This window comes from Pantherophis guttatus, chromosome 1, assembly GCF_059756535.1.
Source record: "Pantherophis guttatus breed Tessera chromosome 1, ASM5975653v1, whole genome shotgun sequence".
NCBI lineage: Eukaryota > Metazoa > Chordata > Lepidosauria > Squamata > Colubridae > Pantherophis > Pantherophis guttatus.
This window is the reverse complement of record NC_142063.1, coordinates 65,688,779-65,707,560: the sequence shown is the minus strand read 5'-3', so window position 1 is coordinate 65,707,560 and position 18,782 is coordinate 65,688,779. Positions and strand designations below refer to the sequence as shown.

Below are 18,782 nucleotides of genomic sequence, written 5' to 3'. Positions count from 1 at the left end.
TGCTCTTCTCTGCACTCTTTCTAGAGTCTCAACACCTTTTTTATATCGTGGTGACCAAAACTGGATGAAATATTCCTATTGTGCTCTTATCAAAGCATTATAAAGTGGTGCTAACATTTCATGTGATCTTGATTCTATCCTTCTCTTAAGCAGCCTAGGACTGTGTTGGCTATTTTGGCAGCTACAGGACACTGCTGGCTCATATTTAAATGATTGTCCACTAGGGAGAATTGTCCACTAGATTTACAGGGTAGGGGAATATCAACAAAATTGCTGTGCCATCTCTTCTGCCAGTGGACCTCACCTTTGAATTCCATGGATATCCACTCAGGCAGATTTTGAATCTAATCCAATATTTGATTTATACTATATGCCTATTATCCTAACCCTAACTTCTTGACCTTGGCAACTTTAAGATGTGTGGACTTCAACACCCAGCGTTTCCCAGCCAGCTTTCTGAACTAGAGTTTTTTAAAAATCTCAGAGAAGAGATTCCTGACCCGTCTGTTCTGCGCAAAGAAATTACAGACATGACCATATATTTTGGAAAGCTTGATTGAAGAGCAACTTTCCCTTTTTATTGTAAAAAACTATGTAAAAATCATTAGAAATTTAGAAAATTGGAATTTAATGAGACAGTAGGTATAATATTATTAGGGTCATTACTTGCTGTTGCTGTGCAATAATTATTATACCAAATAAGTTTTGCACACACCTAAGCTTTAACAATTGCATGCTTATTCACCATGTGATTGAGTGAAAAGGAAATATGTAACTGAGAGTGTATGCACCAAGGCAAATTCCTCATGTGTCCAATCACACTGGCCAGTAAATAATTCTATTCTATTCTAGATAGATAGATACAAACTATATAGATATGGATTATAGTTACAAATGCAAATATAAACAAACAATCTAAAAAAATATAAAAGAAGAATTAGGAGCATTAGATGGCTTAGAGCAGTGGTCCCCAACCCCCGGTCCGTGGACCGGTGCCGGGCCATGGAGTACCTGGCACCGGGCCGCGCAGCGGCCGGGGGACATGAACGCTGCAGCGCAAAGGCTCCTGGGCCGTGCGCAAAAGCTCCTGGGCCGTGCGCAATGGGCCGTGCGCAAAAGCTCCTGGGCCGTGCCCCCACCCCTGCGCGCGCTCAGCGGGCCGCGGCGATAAAAAGGTTGGGGACCACTGGCTTAGAGGACTATCAAAGGTTAATATGTGGAAACTATATCAAGCTACAGAGCATTCTAATATGGTGAATTAAGTGCTCATTAAATCTACAGCAAAAAACATCATCATTTTAAGGGAAAACCCACATTCTTATCAAACGTGTCTTTCCTCACTACAAAATAAAAAAGGGCATAGGGATTGAGCATTTATCAGATTAACTGCTCTAATTCAGTACTGTCTGGTCATAAATTTGTACTCTCTAGACGGAAACATTTATGTACCACCTCAAATAGTTATTTTTCTGCTTATGGAAAGAGAAAATTGCATCCTTAAAATATTTATATAAAAATAGTATAGAGGCAAAAAAGAGAGGTTCTTCGTTATATTATTTGTCAATATGTAAGTATTATATTTCATATTACAACCATTGCTTGTGGCTCTGACAATGTACTATGCTCAAAATGATGCTGTGCATTTCAATTGTACTGAGGTACTGTGTATCTAATTATTTACTAAAATGGCTTTCTGTCTTCCCACTCTGAACAATGGCAGTAATTTGAATTTTTTTCTGATACAAGTAGTATAAAAAGAGAACTTTGATTAGCTGACAGTGTTGGAAATAATCACAGTAAGACATAATTTATTTTATGTTTTTCATTTTAACTAGCATTTTCTGGTAAGTTTATATGTTTCATTTCCATTTCATCGCCTTTTACAGTTATTTAATCCTGCAGCAAAGTCATGCTGTTTCTATGGCACCTCAATTTCCATGGCAACAGACTGTGAAGCTATAAATACTATTTTTAATTTAGTGTGAGAAAAAGAAGTAAGGTTGTGAATGAAAACAAAACCAAAGTACCTTAACTGAAAATTGAAAATAATAGTATTTGTCATAAAAAAGCAGATTTCAGTTGTAATATTAACTGGGTTACAGTATCTAACAATATGTTTTAATTACAATAACCTGTTTTGGGTTCGAGTGATAGGTGATCTGGCATTTTGAGTGATTTCAAGTCACAAACTCACAAGTTTAGTTTTCCTTTTTTCATGACAAATGGAAGGTTTTGAAGACTTGCCCATTGTTTATTAATCTGCAGATTTTTGTACATTCCTGAGTAAAATTGTAAAAATCTTCATTCTTTTACTATTTTTGGAAATTATGTTTTAGCTGAGAAAAATAAAATCCTTCTAAAGAGAATTGAATCAGATGGTGCATTAATTTAACCATATTTTTTCTCAATATGGTACTCTTAGGGATACTGGATACCAAATCCCAGTCAAGCCAATTGGTGCATTGACTTGGGGATATGGAAGCTGTTGGTGAGGCCATTTTGGGAAACACTGAATTGCAAAATAGTACTAAATAATTGTACTATATGTGTTACAATGTCAATTTAAATTTATAGTCTGTAAACTGCTTACTTTGGAAAAAGATTTCTGTCAAACAGGTTCCATTAAATTTAATTTACTTATTTATATAACCTATACAATATTATTTGAATATCCTTCATTGTCAAATACTGTATGTAACAAATATACTACCTTTTATAATTAAATCCATACAATGCTGAAAGTCCTTTTTTTTTAACTCAAGAAACCACTCAAATGATAAACAAAAGCTAGCGAACCCTTTTGTGATATAGTTCTGGAACAATTGTCTTTTTCTAAATAAGATTTTCAGTTCTTTATTTTACTATTTTTAAGAGTAATCTAAAAGAAGGCATAGAATTTACATGTGTACATCCTGTTATAAACCTTTGTGAATATTCTATGAGAAGATCCAGAATTAATTTAGATGATGTCATGAACTGAAGTAGCAATAACAATATATCTGAACTATAATCTGCTGTCCGTATGCATATCCTCCATGCTGAATGGCAAACCAATCTTGTGTATCGCTTTATAAATTGTATTTATAAAACCCATGTGGACAATTATGTTCTAGTTGGATGCAGTGATCAATAATGGTTTGTACTAAATATAAAATAAAATATAAGTGAATCTTATTAAAAGAATAAAAGGGATATGGGTGGTTACGGCACATCCTATAATTCAAATAATGTTTGTATCTGAAATGACTCTTTAACAGGGAACTATGTTGTATGACACAAAGTAAACACTCCATTATTATCATTCCTTTGTTTAAGATGGGAAATGGGAGTGTGAAGCATACCAAAGGCATGTCTATTTAACTTTCTTCAATGTTTGCCAGTTGGGCGTAATTATTTGCTGGACTCTAATTTTGAATGTTTGGCCTTACAGCAGAATAACTACTCAGTTTTATCAAGTGATCTGGCAGTGGATTAATTTTTCTCTAAGTCATGAGGCAGCCACATATTTACCAAAATAAAAAGAGGGATTATTTATGGGGCCTAATTAGTGTTGTCTATATGATAAATGAATAGGCATGAATGTGCTGTGTATGGACAAGGGAGCAAGTGCTTCATAGATATCATGTGAATGTAAATATGGTTGAGCATTTACAGATAAACTAAGTAGAAACTCAGGAAAAGGTTTATTTTGACTGATTTGCATTTATGCAAAATTATCTTCCTGTATTTTTTTTATGAAAAGTTCAGTATCTATAGGAATAACATGTTGCCTGAATTGTTTTTGTAATCTTTAAAAAATTAAACTGGAATAGCAAAGTGCCAAATTTACCAAACCTTGAACTTCCACAATCTCCAATACTAAAAATCATTGAACTATGCCCAACTGCCAGTAACTGCACCTTAGTTATTATTTGTTTTTGTTGTGAACCTTGTTTTGCTTTTGTTGTATTGGCTTGTTGAGACACTGGTCTCCAGCAATTTTTAATTTCAGAAAGTTTCCATCATCTGACTACTTTTGTTCCTGATTGTTATTAATATTGTATATTAATAGTGTATGTAGAAGACAGATTAGAAACTTTAAAGCAGTGTTTCTCAACCTCAGCAAGTTTAAGATGCATGGATTTCAACTCCCAGAATTCCCCAGCCAGCAATGAATTCCACTTGCTGAGTTTGAGAAATACTGCTTTAGACTGTTGGAAGTGCAGAGTTCCATTGCTATTTGCAAGTATGTGTAGTTGTTTGAAACCTTTTAATTTAATTGAACCTATGCCAATTCAGTGGCTGGTGTTGATTTTTAGAAAGTTTATATGGACTTAATATGGCATACCTAGGGTTATTTGGACTTGGAGGGGAAATAAGGTCAGCTCTGGTTAGTGTTTGGATGAGAAACTATGAGAAAATACCAGAGCTATAATCTAGACAGGGAAGTTGTAAATTCATCTAGAAGGCAACAGGAAACAATTTCTGTATTATATAGCATATAGACTTCTTTATTGGCCAAGTGTGAATGGACACACAAGGAACATAAATTATGAACACACAGTGTACATAAAAGAAAAGATACGTTCATCAAGAATCATAAGGTACAACACTTAATGATAGTCATAGGGTAGAAATAAGCAATCAAATCATATTAGCAAACAGTCAATATAAATTGTAAGGATACAAGCAACAAGGTTACAGTCATACAGTCATAAGTGGGAGGTGATGGGAGATAGGAATGATGAGAAGATTAATGCTAGTGCAGACTTAGAAAACAGGTTTACAGTTTAGGGAATTATTTGTTTAGCAGAGTGATGGCGTTCGGGAAAAAGTGTTCTTGTGTCTAGTTGTTCTGGTGTTCAGTGCTATATAGCGTCATTTTGAGGGTAGGAGTTGAAACAGTTTATGTCCAGGATGTGATCCAATAATGGATATGCTTGACTCAAAGGAGACCTTGACATAAATGAATGAATAGATAGGAGAGGGACAGGGAGGGTGGGAGGGAGGGAGGTAGGGAGGGAGGGAGAGAGAGAGAGAGAGAGAGAGAACAGTTTCTGGAATTGGGTATATCTTGTTTAATAAAAAGAAGGACTAGGGATGACATGATAGCAGTGTTCCAATATCTCAGGGGCTGCCACAAAGAGGAGGGAGCGAAGCTATTCTCCAAAACACCAGAGGGTAGGACAAGAAGCAATGGATGAAAAGTAATCAAGGAGAGAAGCAACCTAGAACTAAGGAGAAAGTTAGAACAATTAATCAGTGGAACAACTTGCCTCCAGAAGTTGTGAATGCTCCAACACTGAAGGTTTTTAAGAAGAGATTGGACAACCATTTATCTGAAATAGTATAGGGTTTCCTATCTGAGCAGGGGGTTGGAATAGAACATCTCTAAGGTCCCTTCCAAGTCTGTTACTCTGTTCTGTTCTAAATATATGTATCAGTTGACAAATAAAAGCCTTCTCTATAGCTCTTAAAGTATTTTCCAGAGGTTCACGTTGCTTCTTGGAAATATATTTCAGAACTAAAATACTGTGTTTCATTGAGGAATATATAAGAACACAGAATGTAATAATATTTAATTGGAAAATATGTAGGAGACATGGAACATTAATCTGTTAGTGTAATCCAGATAAATTAATATTTTCTAGGTTACAGAAGCTGTAGTTTTGAAGATGCAGTCAGAATGGATTCCTCAGCCTTTCTACCTGAGAATCTTATACAGCATATTAGAGAGATTGAACCTGGGATTTTGATGTATGCAAAGATGACATGTAACTGTGAGACAGAACTAGGATACAACTATGGTCACAATATCATCAGTACATTACAAAATTGAAAATATGAGTTTTATTTTACAAAAATCTGATTCAGTACAGTACCGTTGGATGCACTTCCAGTGGAAAATCATTCAACTGCCACCATGAAAACCAAAATATTTATTTTTCAATCTACTTTTCCTTTTCTTGATTTTATGAAGTCCTAATATGACAGAGTTTTTATAACCTTTTTATTGACCTGTTTGCTGCATTATAGTTACTTGATACTAGAATGCATAGTTTGGGAGAGTAAGGTGCAATCATTCTACCAACGTTTCTTAAAATGTTTACATTTGTGTAAAGAGTCTGTCTGTTGTTGGTCTACATTTTATGTATATATTGAAGCGTCTGTTCTGGAAATGATACTGAATTTACCATGACCACTTTTTTTTTTTTGCTCATACTCAATAGTTCTAAAGATAATCACAAATTGTATACATCACAGATTAATCTAGAATGCTAGGATTGCTAATTCTAGAACAGTTGGAAGCATTTTCAATTGCCTGGATTAAATGATAAATCAATATATTCTGGTTACAGTAACTATGTGTTGTGTTGTAGTTAGTTTTCCCATCACTTTCAACATATCATTTGTATTCTCTGTCAGTAATTACTACTTTGAGTTGTTGTAACATGATGCTTGTGTCATGAGTGATAGTAGTTGGCCACCTTCTCTTCTGTCAGACTTTTTACTGCCTTCAAAGTTGCAAATGATTTATTCAAATACATTTAAAGTATTCCTAAATCGATCTTTTCTATGCCTGTATTCTGACTCACTTAAGCCTTTTGCATTTGTTAGAAGAAAAAAAATGTTCCAAAATGTTGGGCATTGTACCATGCACAGTTCACCTTTGTTGATGCACCTTTGTTGATTTGCAAAGCAAAATTTTATCAAAGCTTTAATAGAAATAATTCACTTCAATGTTTTTAACCATGCAGTTCGATTTTAACAAAGCATAAACTACTGACATCTAGTGGCTAAATCAGAAACTTGAAGAATATTGAAAATATATCTAACATCTTCAATATGAAGATAAATGTGAAAATTACCGTATTTTCCGGCGTATAAGACGACTTTTTAACACATGAAAATCTTCTCAAAAGTCGGGGGTCGTCTTATACGCCGGGTGTAGTTCTCCTGTAATCAGGCAGACCAGCCCGAAAGGCTCTGACGAGCCTTAAATGGCTCTGGCGATCCCAGCTCTGGCGATCCCAGCTCTGGCAATCCCAGCTGAGTTCCCTGCAACTCAGCTGGGATCGCCAGAAACCACGTAAAAGGAAAAAAGTTTTTTCCCTTTTACTCTGACGATCCCAGCTCTGACGATCCCAGCTGAGTTCCCTGCAACTCAGCTGGGATCGCCAGAACCATGGCTCTGACGGTCCCAGCTCTGACGGTCGATCCCATCCCAGCTGAGTTCCCTGCAACTCAGCTGGGATGGCCAGAGCCATGTAAAAGCTTGCTTACCTCAGCTGCTAGTCGCAACGCTTGCTTGCCTGAATCTATTCAGGCAACGCAAGCAACTCCCTGCCTGCAATCAAGCAAGGAGTTAGTTGTGGACTTCAACTCCCAGAATTCCTCAGCCAGCAAAGCAAAGCTGGCTGAGGAATTCTGGGAGTTGAAGTCTACAAGTCTTAAAGTTGCCAAGGTTGGAGTCCCCTGTTCTATTGGGTAAGTTTTTTTCCCCTTTGGGAGCTTTAAAAAAATAGTCAATTGGGGTTGTTTTAGTTGTTCTTTTTTAGACCTAGTCATTTAAAGTTCAGGAAGTTTTAAATTTAGCTTTCATATAAAAATAAAAATAAAATAAAATAAAACAATATTTGTGCAGCTTTCTGAGATTTAGTGTGTTTCTGTAGTGTTTCACTCCAACTACACAAACACACAAAATCTCACAAAGCTGTATGTGGAATTTTGTGTGTGTAAAGTGTGAAAGTTGGTTTTTGGGACTTTTTGTGGCTGTGTGAGGTTCCTGCTTGTTGCAGGGGCCATTTTGGGTCTAGCACAGCTGCTTTTACATTGTGGGTGAGCCAGTTGTGTTGTGTTGTGTGTGTTTAGAGTGTGAAAGTTTTTTGGGGGGGCTTTTTGTGGCTGTGTGAGGTTCCTGCTTGTTACAGGGGCCATTTTGGGTCTAGCACAGCTGCTTTTACATTGTAGGTGAGCCAGTTGATGTTTTTTAATTTTTATTTGGTGTACATTGGAAGAGGGGCAGTCTTATATGGCGAGTATAGCCCAAACCCTATATTTTAACAGGAAAAGTTGGGGGTCGTCTTATACGCCCAGTCGTCTTATATGCCGGAAAATACGGTAAACTGAAATGAGAAAATATTTTAAAACTTTACCCTTGCCACCACTTTTTCTGTTAAAAATTGTTTTTTCATTTGATTTTCTCCCTAAGAAAAAAGTTCCTAGGTCTATAAATTTTTTAAGCTTGTATTATTATAAATATTTGTGTGGTTACTGGTGGTTAGGGAGGTCCAGTTCATTATTTTCTTTTAAGGTGATGTCTGCTTCTAGATGCCATTTCTTTTGTATTACATTTTTTTGTTTATTAATATTGTTGTGAATTTTATATTTTATTCACCAGCTAGGATTACTTTGGTGAAAAGTCTGGCTATATAAATAGAAAATAAAGAAAGAAGGCCTCTTCAGATGTTTTTGCCTCTCCAAATACAGTATTTTACTTAGAATCTGTGGTAAGGCAGAGTAACTGTGGTAAATGGAAACATTTTATAAAAGGATAGCACTGTACCTTCAAAACAAAGACATATTGAGAAATGTTCTCAGTCTCTCTCTGTTCATCCCCTACTTCCAAGTGTTGCATTGGCTGCCCCTGCTGTCTATGTTTAAAAAACTACTTATTTTTTCAAGGCCCAGCAACACGGACTTCTTTCAGTACTAAGCTTTGAGCATTGCATGCTGTAGATATTAGTACTTTCCTACAAGACTTCTTAATACTTGCTGTACTGATGACTTTATGGCTGCTGGGCTTTCTCCAAAATTAGCAGTTTTCAGTGCTGGTAAGTGAGGAGGAAACAGACAAGCGGGTGGACGAGCAGGTTTCACCTCCTCAATCTAGCAGCCTCGGCTACACTGATATCACAGGAGGGTGTGTCAGCTTGTGTGTTTACAGGTAAATATGGTGAAAATGCCTGTGTAGAGCCACTGTTGCAGCTTTCCGCACTACTATGATGTGTGAGCTAGGGTGTTTGACTAATACTAGGGAGATCCAGTCTCAACTTCACCCAAAGTCATGAAACCTCAATGAGTGACTTTTGGGCAATCATTCTCTCTCAGTTCAACATCCTTCACAAGGTTGTTGTGGTAGGAAAGAGCACTATTTATTTTATTTATTAATCAGAGTTGTCTGGCCACCCATCTCACGGAAAGTGACTTTGTGTCCTGCCTTGAGATCCTGATGAAATTATGAGGAGTAATTCTAAGAAGCAAGCAAGTACTGGCAGCCTGTGGGTCCCAAAAGGTTCCCCACCCTTGTTGTAAAGAGCCACTTCCTTTGTTTTAACAGCTGTGTGTTGTGGAAGGAGTTCCTCTTCTAGCTCTGCCCTCCACCAGTGAAGCTCTTAGGGAGGTGGAAGAAGAACTCTGCTTTATCTGGTTCCCCTGAGGAGGAGGTTTTACTGTATAGAGGTGCTCAAAATGATAAAAGGACTGACAATGAAATCCCATTTCCTTCTTCATACAGCTATGAAGCATAACCATAATGGTAACCGTGTTGGCAAAATTCAAAATCCAGATCATAAGTTCTTAATTAAGTCAGTCAAGATTTAATAATAACAACTCTATAAACTTTTGAACATCTGTAAGGTATACCGCACTATGAAATTGCGGTTCTCATTTCCAAAATTGCTGTAAAACAGATTTTTCAGTGAGGTTCTGTACTGTAATCCTCATGTTTCTTTACAGAATCCTGCAGCCAATCCTTGCCTATATATAGATTGGTTTATAATATAATGCCCTGATCTGTCTTCTCTTCTGTTAATCTAATTTACAAGAAGGATTGAAGTACTTGTTTTGAAGGATTTCTCATGAATATTTCCAGCCTGCTTTAAATGTAATAATCCTGAATAATATACTTATCAAAGGCAAATATATCCGCACAGTTTCTTGTTTATCATCTGAGCTTAGCTGTTATTTAATGTGCAACAAATACTGAGCTTCTGCTGTCTTATCTAAAAACAAATATTAGTCTTCATCTTAAATCAGATTAAAAAAGGTATTTTTGTCCTATAACACAATTTTATTTCTAAAGGATTCTCTCCAATATTTACATCTTATAAAGATCTAAAATGAGTATGCACTTTCAGCAGAATTGCCAGCAATAAAATCGGCTTAAATTCTAACTCAGCCAATTAAACAAACTCATGAGCGTTTCTTTTGATTGGCATAATGGCATTTGGAGAACTGTCATCACAAGTAGCCTCAGCTCTTGAATCAATCCCTCATCCAAGTACCTTCTGGACCAACCACTTGAACATTGGTGCCTTCTCAGTTTCTTAATGGCACAAGCAACAGCAGAAGCTCAATCTGTGCTTTTTCTAATTTATTTATTTATTTATTTATTTTTGCCCAAATTGCAATTAGTGCAGCATTCTTCTAGGACAGTGATGGCTAACTTTTTTGCCGTCACGTGCCAAAAGCGGGGGGAGTGTGGGGGGATCATGTGCATGCACCCATAATTCAATGCCCCCTGTGCCCCGCGCATGTGCGCGTGAGCCTCCACCTCCTGCACTCCCCCAGCTTTTGGCACGCGACAGCAAAAAGATTACTGGTGGGCCCAGTAGGCCCGTTTTTCGCCAGAGGCTTTCTTGGAGCCTGGGGAGGGCAAAAATGGATTCCCCCCACCCCCCCTGGAGGCCAGAAACGCCCCGTTTCCTGACTTCCGGTGGGCCCAGAAGGCCCAAAAATCAGCTGGCCGGCATGCGCATGTGCGCTAGAGCTGAGCTAGGGCAACGCTCGCATGCCCACAGATATGGCTCTGCGTGCCACCTGTGGCACACGTGCCATAAGTTCGCCATCACGGTTCTAGGACATCTTTCCAGTCCAGTAACCTTACAGTAACCTTACTAATATGGCCAGAAAGTTTTGTATGACCTGGTATTCAGTTGTCCAATTCTATCAGTTGCTGATAGAGTCTTAAATCCAACACTTTTAGCAGCAGTTCAATGTTCTTGGTGTCCCTTGCTTTTATCTTACATTTCAGCTTTCATGCTGGTCTGTTGGATTGAAATAGAAGCACTTTGTATAAGAGAATGACTAATTGTTTCAATTTAATTACCATAAAAAACATATTAAGGCTATTTTTTTTTTAATTTTACTCTTTAGCTCACTTGATATCTCTTAAGGAGACACAACTGGGTTGATAGAAGATATAATCCATTGGTTTTGTCTGCGCCAAGCTGATGTTACATAAAGGCAATGTCTATCTGATGTGAGGGCCATGTATATGAATTGTATAAAACCATATTTAATTGATCTAGGACAATAATAGGCCTGCTAGATAAAAAATTTGTGTCCAAGTTATTATTTTTAAGTAAAAAATAAATTAACAAAAGAGGGTGTGTCTTTGATGTCAATAAGATGTAACAGATTGCTTAAAGTTTTTTTCTTTGCCCTTTTGTGAGAAAAAAAAATCTAATTGAAATAAACAGTAGATATCAGCAGTTCATTACTGCAATGGGCATAGATTTATTTTTTCACTCTTGGATATATTTAATTTGGCTACTCACCTAATATATGTAGTTTAATATAAGAACTATACATGAGAGAAGAAGAAAAGAAGAAATTTCAGGGTATTTGAAGTTACATTTAGCTTATAATCAGGAAGTGATGTTTTGTTTTGTTTTTTGTTTTGTTTTGTTTCGTTTCATTTTGTGGAGGGAGTTGTACTTTTTTTTTTCAACAAAATCTTAGTCAACTCTACAACAATGTCTAGGAAACTGATTTGACTTTCCAGTAGCCAACTTTAGGACATGATGGCAAGTGGAGAGGAAGTCAGTTCAAATCTATCATTTCCACAATCATATTGACTTCTGGATCACAGTTCTATCTATAAATTTTAATAGCCCTCCGTTCATGAAGAAGGCACCTCAAGATCCAGCCTCTTATGCATAGTAATAGACATGATATTCAAGAGACAGAAGATGTCGAATTTCACTTTTGTATCACAAGTTCATATTAATCTCATAGAAATATATTCTTCACTTGGATAAAAGCCAGTTGTAGAAAAAAAAGTTCCTTTAGGTCAACATGAATTTATGACAATATGTACAAACTTTGACAGAGAAGGAAGAATACACCTTTCTTAAATAAGACTGAGGAGGAAATGATAAGATTTATTAGTACTTGGGATAACAAAATGTTTATTGTTCTTCTTTAACAATATAAATATACATACACACACACACACACACACACACACACACATACATACATACACACATGCTTCATAGTTTTATTTTCTTTAGAGAAACTATGGCAGTTTTGTCTAATTCTATTTTGTCTATGATCATTTGATGTGGGAATACTAGTACACAATTTTGTACTGTACACAATTTTACCTTATTTAATTGAATTTGCTGTGAATTTTTATTTATTATTGGTAGGTCTTTCAGTAATCTAGCCACTATGACTCCAATATAATTTATCGAATAAGTATATTGAATTTAGATTAAATAGCAACCAATTTATTAAAGTTAATAGCTATATTTAGGGAAATGCTATTTTAGAGTGTTTCTGAGTTATCGAAGTGAGAAAGTGGGACCTTCATATATAGCTATCAAGGTTATGATAGAATATCTCAGATGGTCACCAAGAGACAATTCCATGTGCATTATTTCATAAGTATGTTTTGATTATCATATGTGTGTATCAGTGGTGGGTTGCCCCCAGTTCGCATCGGTTCTATAGTAGAACCAGAGGGGCCTCCTGCTGGTAGTAAAACCAGCGGGAGGCTCCTCCCACTGACCCTGATGTCATGAAAATGTTTCTGCGCATGTGCAGAAGAGCGCGTGAGCAAGTAAAATGAGCGTGTGCGTGTGGCCCCGTTGTGAACTGGTAGTAAAGGTAAATAGAACCCACCCCTGGTGTGTATAGATTAACGGTCACTTACGTTCTTTTTCTCCCATTTCTTTCACCATCCTAATATCATCTTAAGTTTTTCTTTTCATAAGATACGTTTTCTAATTCCCCTACTACAGGTTAGGAGTTATAGAATGTATTATATATCAAAACACTTTCCATTCCATATTGCCTTTTTGTGTTTTACAAACCATTGTTTAGTTTTGTTTGTACAATATACAGCAGAACAGCAGACTGTTCTATTACTAAAATATCATTACAGTAGCAATGTAGTAATAACATAGAACGTTGCTAACGTTGTAAATATATATACATAACTCCTCCCTCTTCCTATGTTTCAGCTCTGATACATTTTCTGGATTATTTTTAAGAATTCCTAAGTCAGGAAGTGCGTGAGCACTAAAGAATCAGTCACTCACTAACCACAATATTCATCTGCTCATCCACAAGAGTCCACACATTGTGCTGACTTGAGACTAAGCTTTGTGGGAGGTCGGAACAGAGTTGGAGTCATTCAGTGCCTGTCTGCATTCTTAAGATACTCTATTTCAGTGTTTCTCAACCTTGGAAGCTTGAAGATGGGTGGACTTCAACTCCCAGAATCCCCCAGCCAGCGCTGCTGGCTGGGGGATTCTGGGAGTTGAAGTCCACCCATCTTCAAGCTTCCAAGGTTGAGAAACACTGCTCTATTTGAAGTAGCTTTTCTGAATACCTTTATAAGTGTCTCAGTAACCCAGCACATAGAGATACCATTCCACTAAGTTCTACTAATGATACTACATGCTAACCCATATATTCATTTTTTGCTTACTTTCTAGACATAGTTATGGAAAAGATAAAAATGCTTATACCAGTATTACCCTAGAAGCCATGACATATACTTTTCTCTCTCTTTTTTTGTCATTTTTAACTGTTTTCTTACAAAACCTTTACTTTTTCTTCTTTTTGAAAATGTATGTAACACCATCACTACAATGTTTGTGTTTTGCTATTTTTTGTTATTACCTAATTGAACAGCAATAAAATATAAATAAAAATATTACCCTAATAGCCATTAATACAAAGTGAAAAGCAAAACAATTTATTTTGGCAAAATGTAAGCAACTTGTGCTTCAATATATTTTATAGTTTCCACTTTATCGTTTAGTGCATTGCAGCCAGGAAAAACTGCATGATATCAGATATGGTAGCTCCTTCGATATTTGTGCTGGCATCTCAGGAACCTTTGTAACATTGGTCTGACATATTATTTCACTTTTTATAGAGTACCATTCTGTGATTTTGCAGTTAAAAAGGGAACATAAGGATGAAATTGAGAAACTAAAAGTAAGTATACTTGGGTATTTATTTCTATAAAAATATTTCCTCTTCCACTGTCGAAATGTTATATAAATTTGTTGAAAGTTCTTATTAGGCATCTTTTGTATTGAAAATATTTTTCATCTTCAAATATTGTCAGAATTTTAAACAGTCTCAAATAACACTTCCTTAGAGACATAGTAGACCTCTGTGAATGCCAAGCATTGTTAACTGTTAGAGACACCACAGGATAATATAAATCAATCTTGTCCTATCATTCATGCTGAACTGTTGACTTCATTTATCTTAAAGGAACCATCCTGGTATTTAAAGATTAGGAAAAATATGACTTTTAGGTTAATATATTTGCATTTCTTTGGTTTGCTATTTGCATTTATTTAGTTAGCTACACATGGCAGGAGAGAAAGTTGAACACCTTTCATATGCGCTGTCTCCGATGCATCATCTGGCAGGACAAAGTTCCAAATAGCGCAGTCTTGGAACGTGCTGGAATTTCTAGCGTGTATACACTATTGAAACAGCGACGTCTACGCTGGCTTGGGCATGTCGTGAGAATGGCTGATGGTCGGATTCCAAAAGATCTCCTGTATGGAGAATTAGTGCAGGGAAGGCGCCTCAGAGGGAGACCACAGCTGTGATATAAAGATATCTGCAAGAGGCACCTAAAGGCCCTGGGAATGGACATTAACAACTGGGAAACCTTGACCACCGATCGTTCAGCTTGGAGGCTAAAGACACAACATGGCCTTCTCCAATTCGAAGAGACACCTGTTCGGCAGGCTGAGACAAAGAGGCAGTCCCGGAACCAGCAAAATCTGGGAGCTGGGCAGGGGACAGAATGTATCTGCCCTCAGTGTGGAAGGGATTGCCACTCTCAAATTGGCCTTTTTAGTCACACTAGATGCTGTTTTAGGACCTCTTTCCAGAGCCCGATACCATAGTCTTTTGAGACTGAAGGATGCCAATGAATGCCAGTGGTTAGCTATTTACTGCAATTGGGTTTTCAGGAACAACGATTTAATGTCTGTTATGTAAGAACCTTCAGTTTTTGTGTTATTTGGTAACAGTATATCTAGTTAAACTGATCCATTGCTTCAGAACAGGGCCGTCTTCACAGCATTATGGGCCCCGGGCAAAACAGTGTACTGGGACCCCTATAACAACTACTCACAGGAATAAAAATGTAAATGGTTGATAAAATTGTATTTATTTTATTGGCACTTCCAACAAAATTGGTGTTGAAACATTAAAAACATGTGGGCTTTTCTCATCATCTAAGGGTAAAAAATCAGTGTTAATTTCTATTAATGCTTGTTAGTATTAATTTTTTAAAAATGCAGTAAAATGTAATAAATATGTTGCTGTATTTATATGATAGACAAGGTGCATTGAAGGGTTAACATGCACAGATTAGTATGGGGCCCCTATGCTCGTGAGGCCCACGGGCAAGTGCCCATCAGGCCCATGCATTAAGATAGCCCTGCTTCAGAAACCCACACATCTGTCTGATCTGAAAAGAAAAGGATATAGAATAAATAATCTCATTTACAAAAAGTAATACTTTTATTATTCTATTTTCCTTCATTAGTAAGTATTCCCAACACAAGAGTAAGTTAAATGAAAAACAGAAGCATGTGCCATTGTGTATTGCATTTATATCCAGGGTACCTGATGCGTACATAAGCTTTTTTATAGTCTTTGTTGATAATATCATTCTTCTAATTGTAGTTAAATATTTCCATTGGACTATACTGTAAAATGTAGCATCCAGTATACCTATTTGATATACCTCGTGTCAATTGTGTTGTGAATCCAAAACCACCTGGGTCTATATTGTTTCACCCCACTGATTGGGGAGCAGGTGGGGGGAGGACAATGCATTTCTCAATTTCTGGGTAATGCAAACTTGGGAAGGTCAACTCTTTCATCCTTTGAGACATTTAAAGCAAAATGGTTGGGACCTTATGGTTCTCCAGATGGTGTTGGATCAGTCCTCATCATTACTAACCTATGACTATGTTGGCTTCCATCAGAATGATCTTCTGATGGAAGATCATTCCAACAACATCTGGAGGATGACGGGGTTCCTTGTCTGTTACATACAACCAAATCTTATAAAAATGCATTTAAAAAAAAATATCCACTAGAGGTCAGTTAAGCATCTCTTTCTTTTCCTGGTAGAGAAAAAAAATGTTACAAGGTTAGTTGCTTCCTGTTTTCTCCTATCTTAGAAATATTAAGATTTTGTAGAATGTCCAGGCCTCTGGCTATAATTTTGCATGCTGATGGAGTGGAAAATTCAGAACTTAAGTACAAATACTCAAATGAATTTTCTTTATTGAATATGAGCAACTAATTGCTCGTATAATACGAGCAACTATTTTTATTTATTTTTATTTTATTTTTGATTTATATGCCGCCCTTCTCCGGAGACTCAGGGCGGCTTACAATGCGCTAAGCAACTAATTGCTCGTATTATAAAAAATTGTCCTGGTGCCTGGAGGCCGTGCGGATCTGAATGGAGAGGAATAGGCTCAGGCTCAACCCATCCAAGACCAAGTGGCTGTGGTTTCCGACATCCCGATATAGTCAGTTGGTGCCATCACTGACTATTGGGGGCGAATCATTGGCCCCCACGGAGAGGGCGCGCAACTTGGGCGTCCTCCTGGATTCTCGGCTGTCTTTAGAAGAGCAGTTGACGGCCGTGACCGGGAGGATTTTTCATCAGGTTTGCCTGATCCGCTAGTTGCATCCCTTTCTGGATTGGGACTCTTTACGCATGGTCACTCATGCCCTCGTCACCTCCCGCCTGGACTATTGTAACGCTCTCTACATGGGGCTCCCCTTGAGGAGCACCCGGAGGCTCCAACTGGCGCAGAGTGCAGCCGCGCGGGTGGTAATGGGAGCGACATGGTGTTCCCATGTAACACCCCTTCTGCGCGAGCTGCACTGGCTCCCGGTGGTCTTCCGGGTGCGCTTCAAGGTTTTGGTTACCACCTTTAAAGCGCTCCATGGCTCAGGACCTGGGTACTTGCGGGACCGCCTACTACCACCAATAGCCTCCCACCGGCCGGTACGCTCCCATAGAGAGGGGCTCCTCCGGGTGCCATCGACCAAACAATGCTGACTGGCGGCCCCCAGGGGGAGAGCCTTCTCTGTGGGGGCATCTACTATCTGGAACGAGCTCCCCCTGGAGATACGGAGGATCCCGGACCTGCGCACCTTCCGCCGCGCTCTAAAGACCTTTTTATTTCACCAGGCGGGCCTGGCCTAATTTTCTCCCTCTTTTATAAAAGATTTTTAATTTTTAATATTTTTTAGTATTTTATATATTCAAATTTTAAAATTGGTTTTAAATTGATTGGGGTTTTAATTTGTCTGTGCTAAAACTATTTAATTTGATTTTAATTCTACTTTTTAAATTTTGTATGTATGTATGTATGTATGTATGTATGTATGTATGTATGTATGTATGTATTGTTTGGCTGTGCACCGCCCTGAGTCCTTCGGGAGTAAGGCGGTATAGAAATCAAATCAAATAAATAAATAAATAAATAAATTGCAAAGCAAAGCTGAGTGTTACCGTATTTCCCTAAAAATAAGACCCAACCAGAAAATAAGCCCTTGCATGATTTTTCAGGATGCTCGTAATATAAGCCCTACCCCAAAAATAAGTCCCAGTTAAGATTGTCAGCCAGATGGACGCATTTAGTACATATTTCCCCGAAACTAAGACCTAACCAGAAAATAAATCCTAATGAGTCTTTTGGAGCAAAAATTTATATAAAAATTGGTCTTATTTTTGGAGAAATATGGTAGTTATCATAGTGACCTCTTCAAAAGAAGGTGAAAAGAAATAACATTCTATGGATTAAGAATTAGGGTGCACTTTCATTAAATTCTTTAAGAGAATTACAAATTTAATTCTTTGTTAATTAATCAAATCAGCATTTTCTGGAACATCTCAGAGAGTGAGATCTTCATATGCTTATCAGTTTTTATAGTAGATATCTTTTTATTTTAATGTTAATAGTTAATACTAATTAACCTTTACTTAAATTAATATATTAGATTAATAAATACTAATTTATTATTATAAGCAGTCTTCAAATTTAACAGTAAGGTAAGTCAGGATCCTAAAATTCAAAAATTCAAACCCTGTATAAATGTTAGAACTAAGTATTGAATTTATATCGTAGTACAGTTAGTCTAACTTAAAACCACAATTGGGATTAGAATATCCATTTCTGAGTATGGTGATTGTTAAGTGAGTCATGCTCAATTTTATGATTTGATTTGCCATTGTTATTAACTATGTGGTCATTAAATGAATCTGCCCCCCCCACTTTCACTTTGCTTATTGAAAGTCAGTTGGGAAGGTAGCAAATGGCAATCACATGATCTAGAGATACTGTAACCATTTTAAACACATGTGGTTGCCAAGCACCCAATTTTTAATCCTGTGACCATGGAGATGCTGCAATGGTCATAAGTATGAGAACTGATCATAGGTCACTTTTTACAGTGTCATTGTAACTTTGAATGATCACTAAACAAATGGTTGTAAGTTG

At 37.1% G+C, this 18,782-nt stretch overlaps 1 protein-coding gene across 4 annotated transcripts in view; it reads left to right on the top strand.

Annotated features, from left to right (window-relative positions):
• FMN1 (formin 1) overlaps positions 1-18,782 on the top strand; it is a 124,745-nt gene that overhangs the window by 43,468 nt on the left and 62,495 nt on the right. For all 4 annotated transcript variants that reach the window (XM_060687457.2, XM_060687456.2, XM_034417912.3 and 1 more), the window contains one exon: positions 14,156-14,217. In XM_060687457.2, the coding sequence (XP_060543440.2) occupies positions 14,156-14,217 (62 nt within the window). The remainder of the gene's footprint in view (positions 1-14,155; positions 14,218-18,782) is intronic.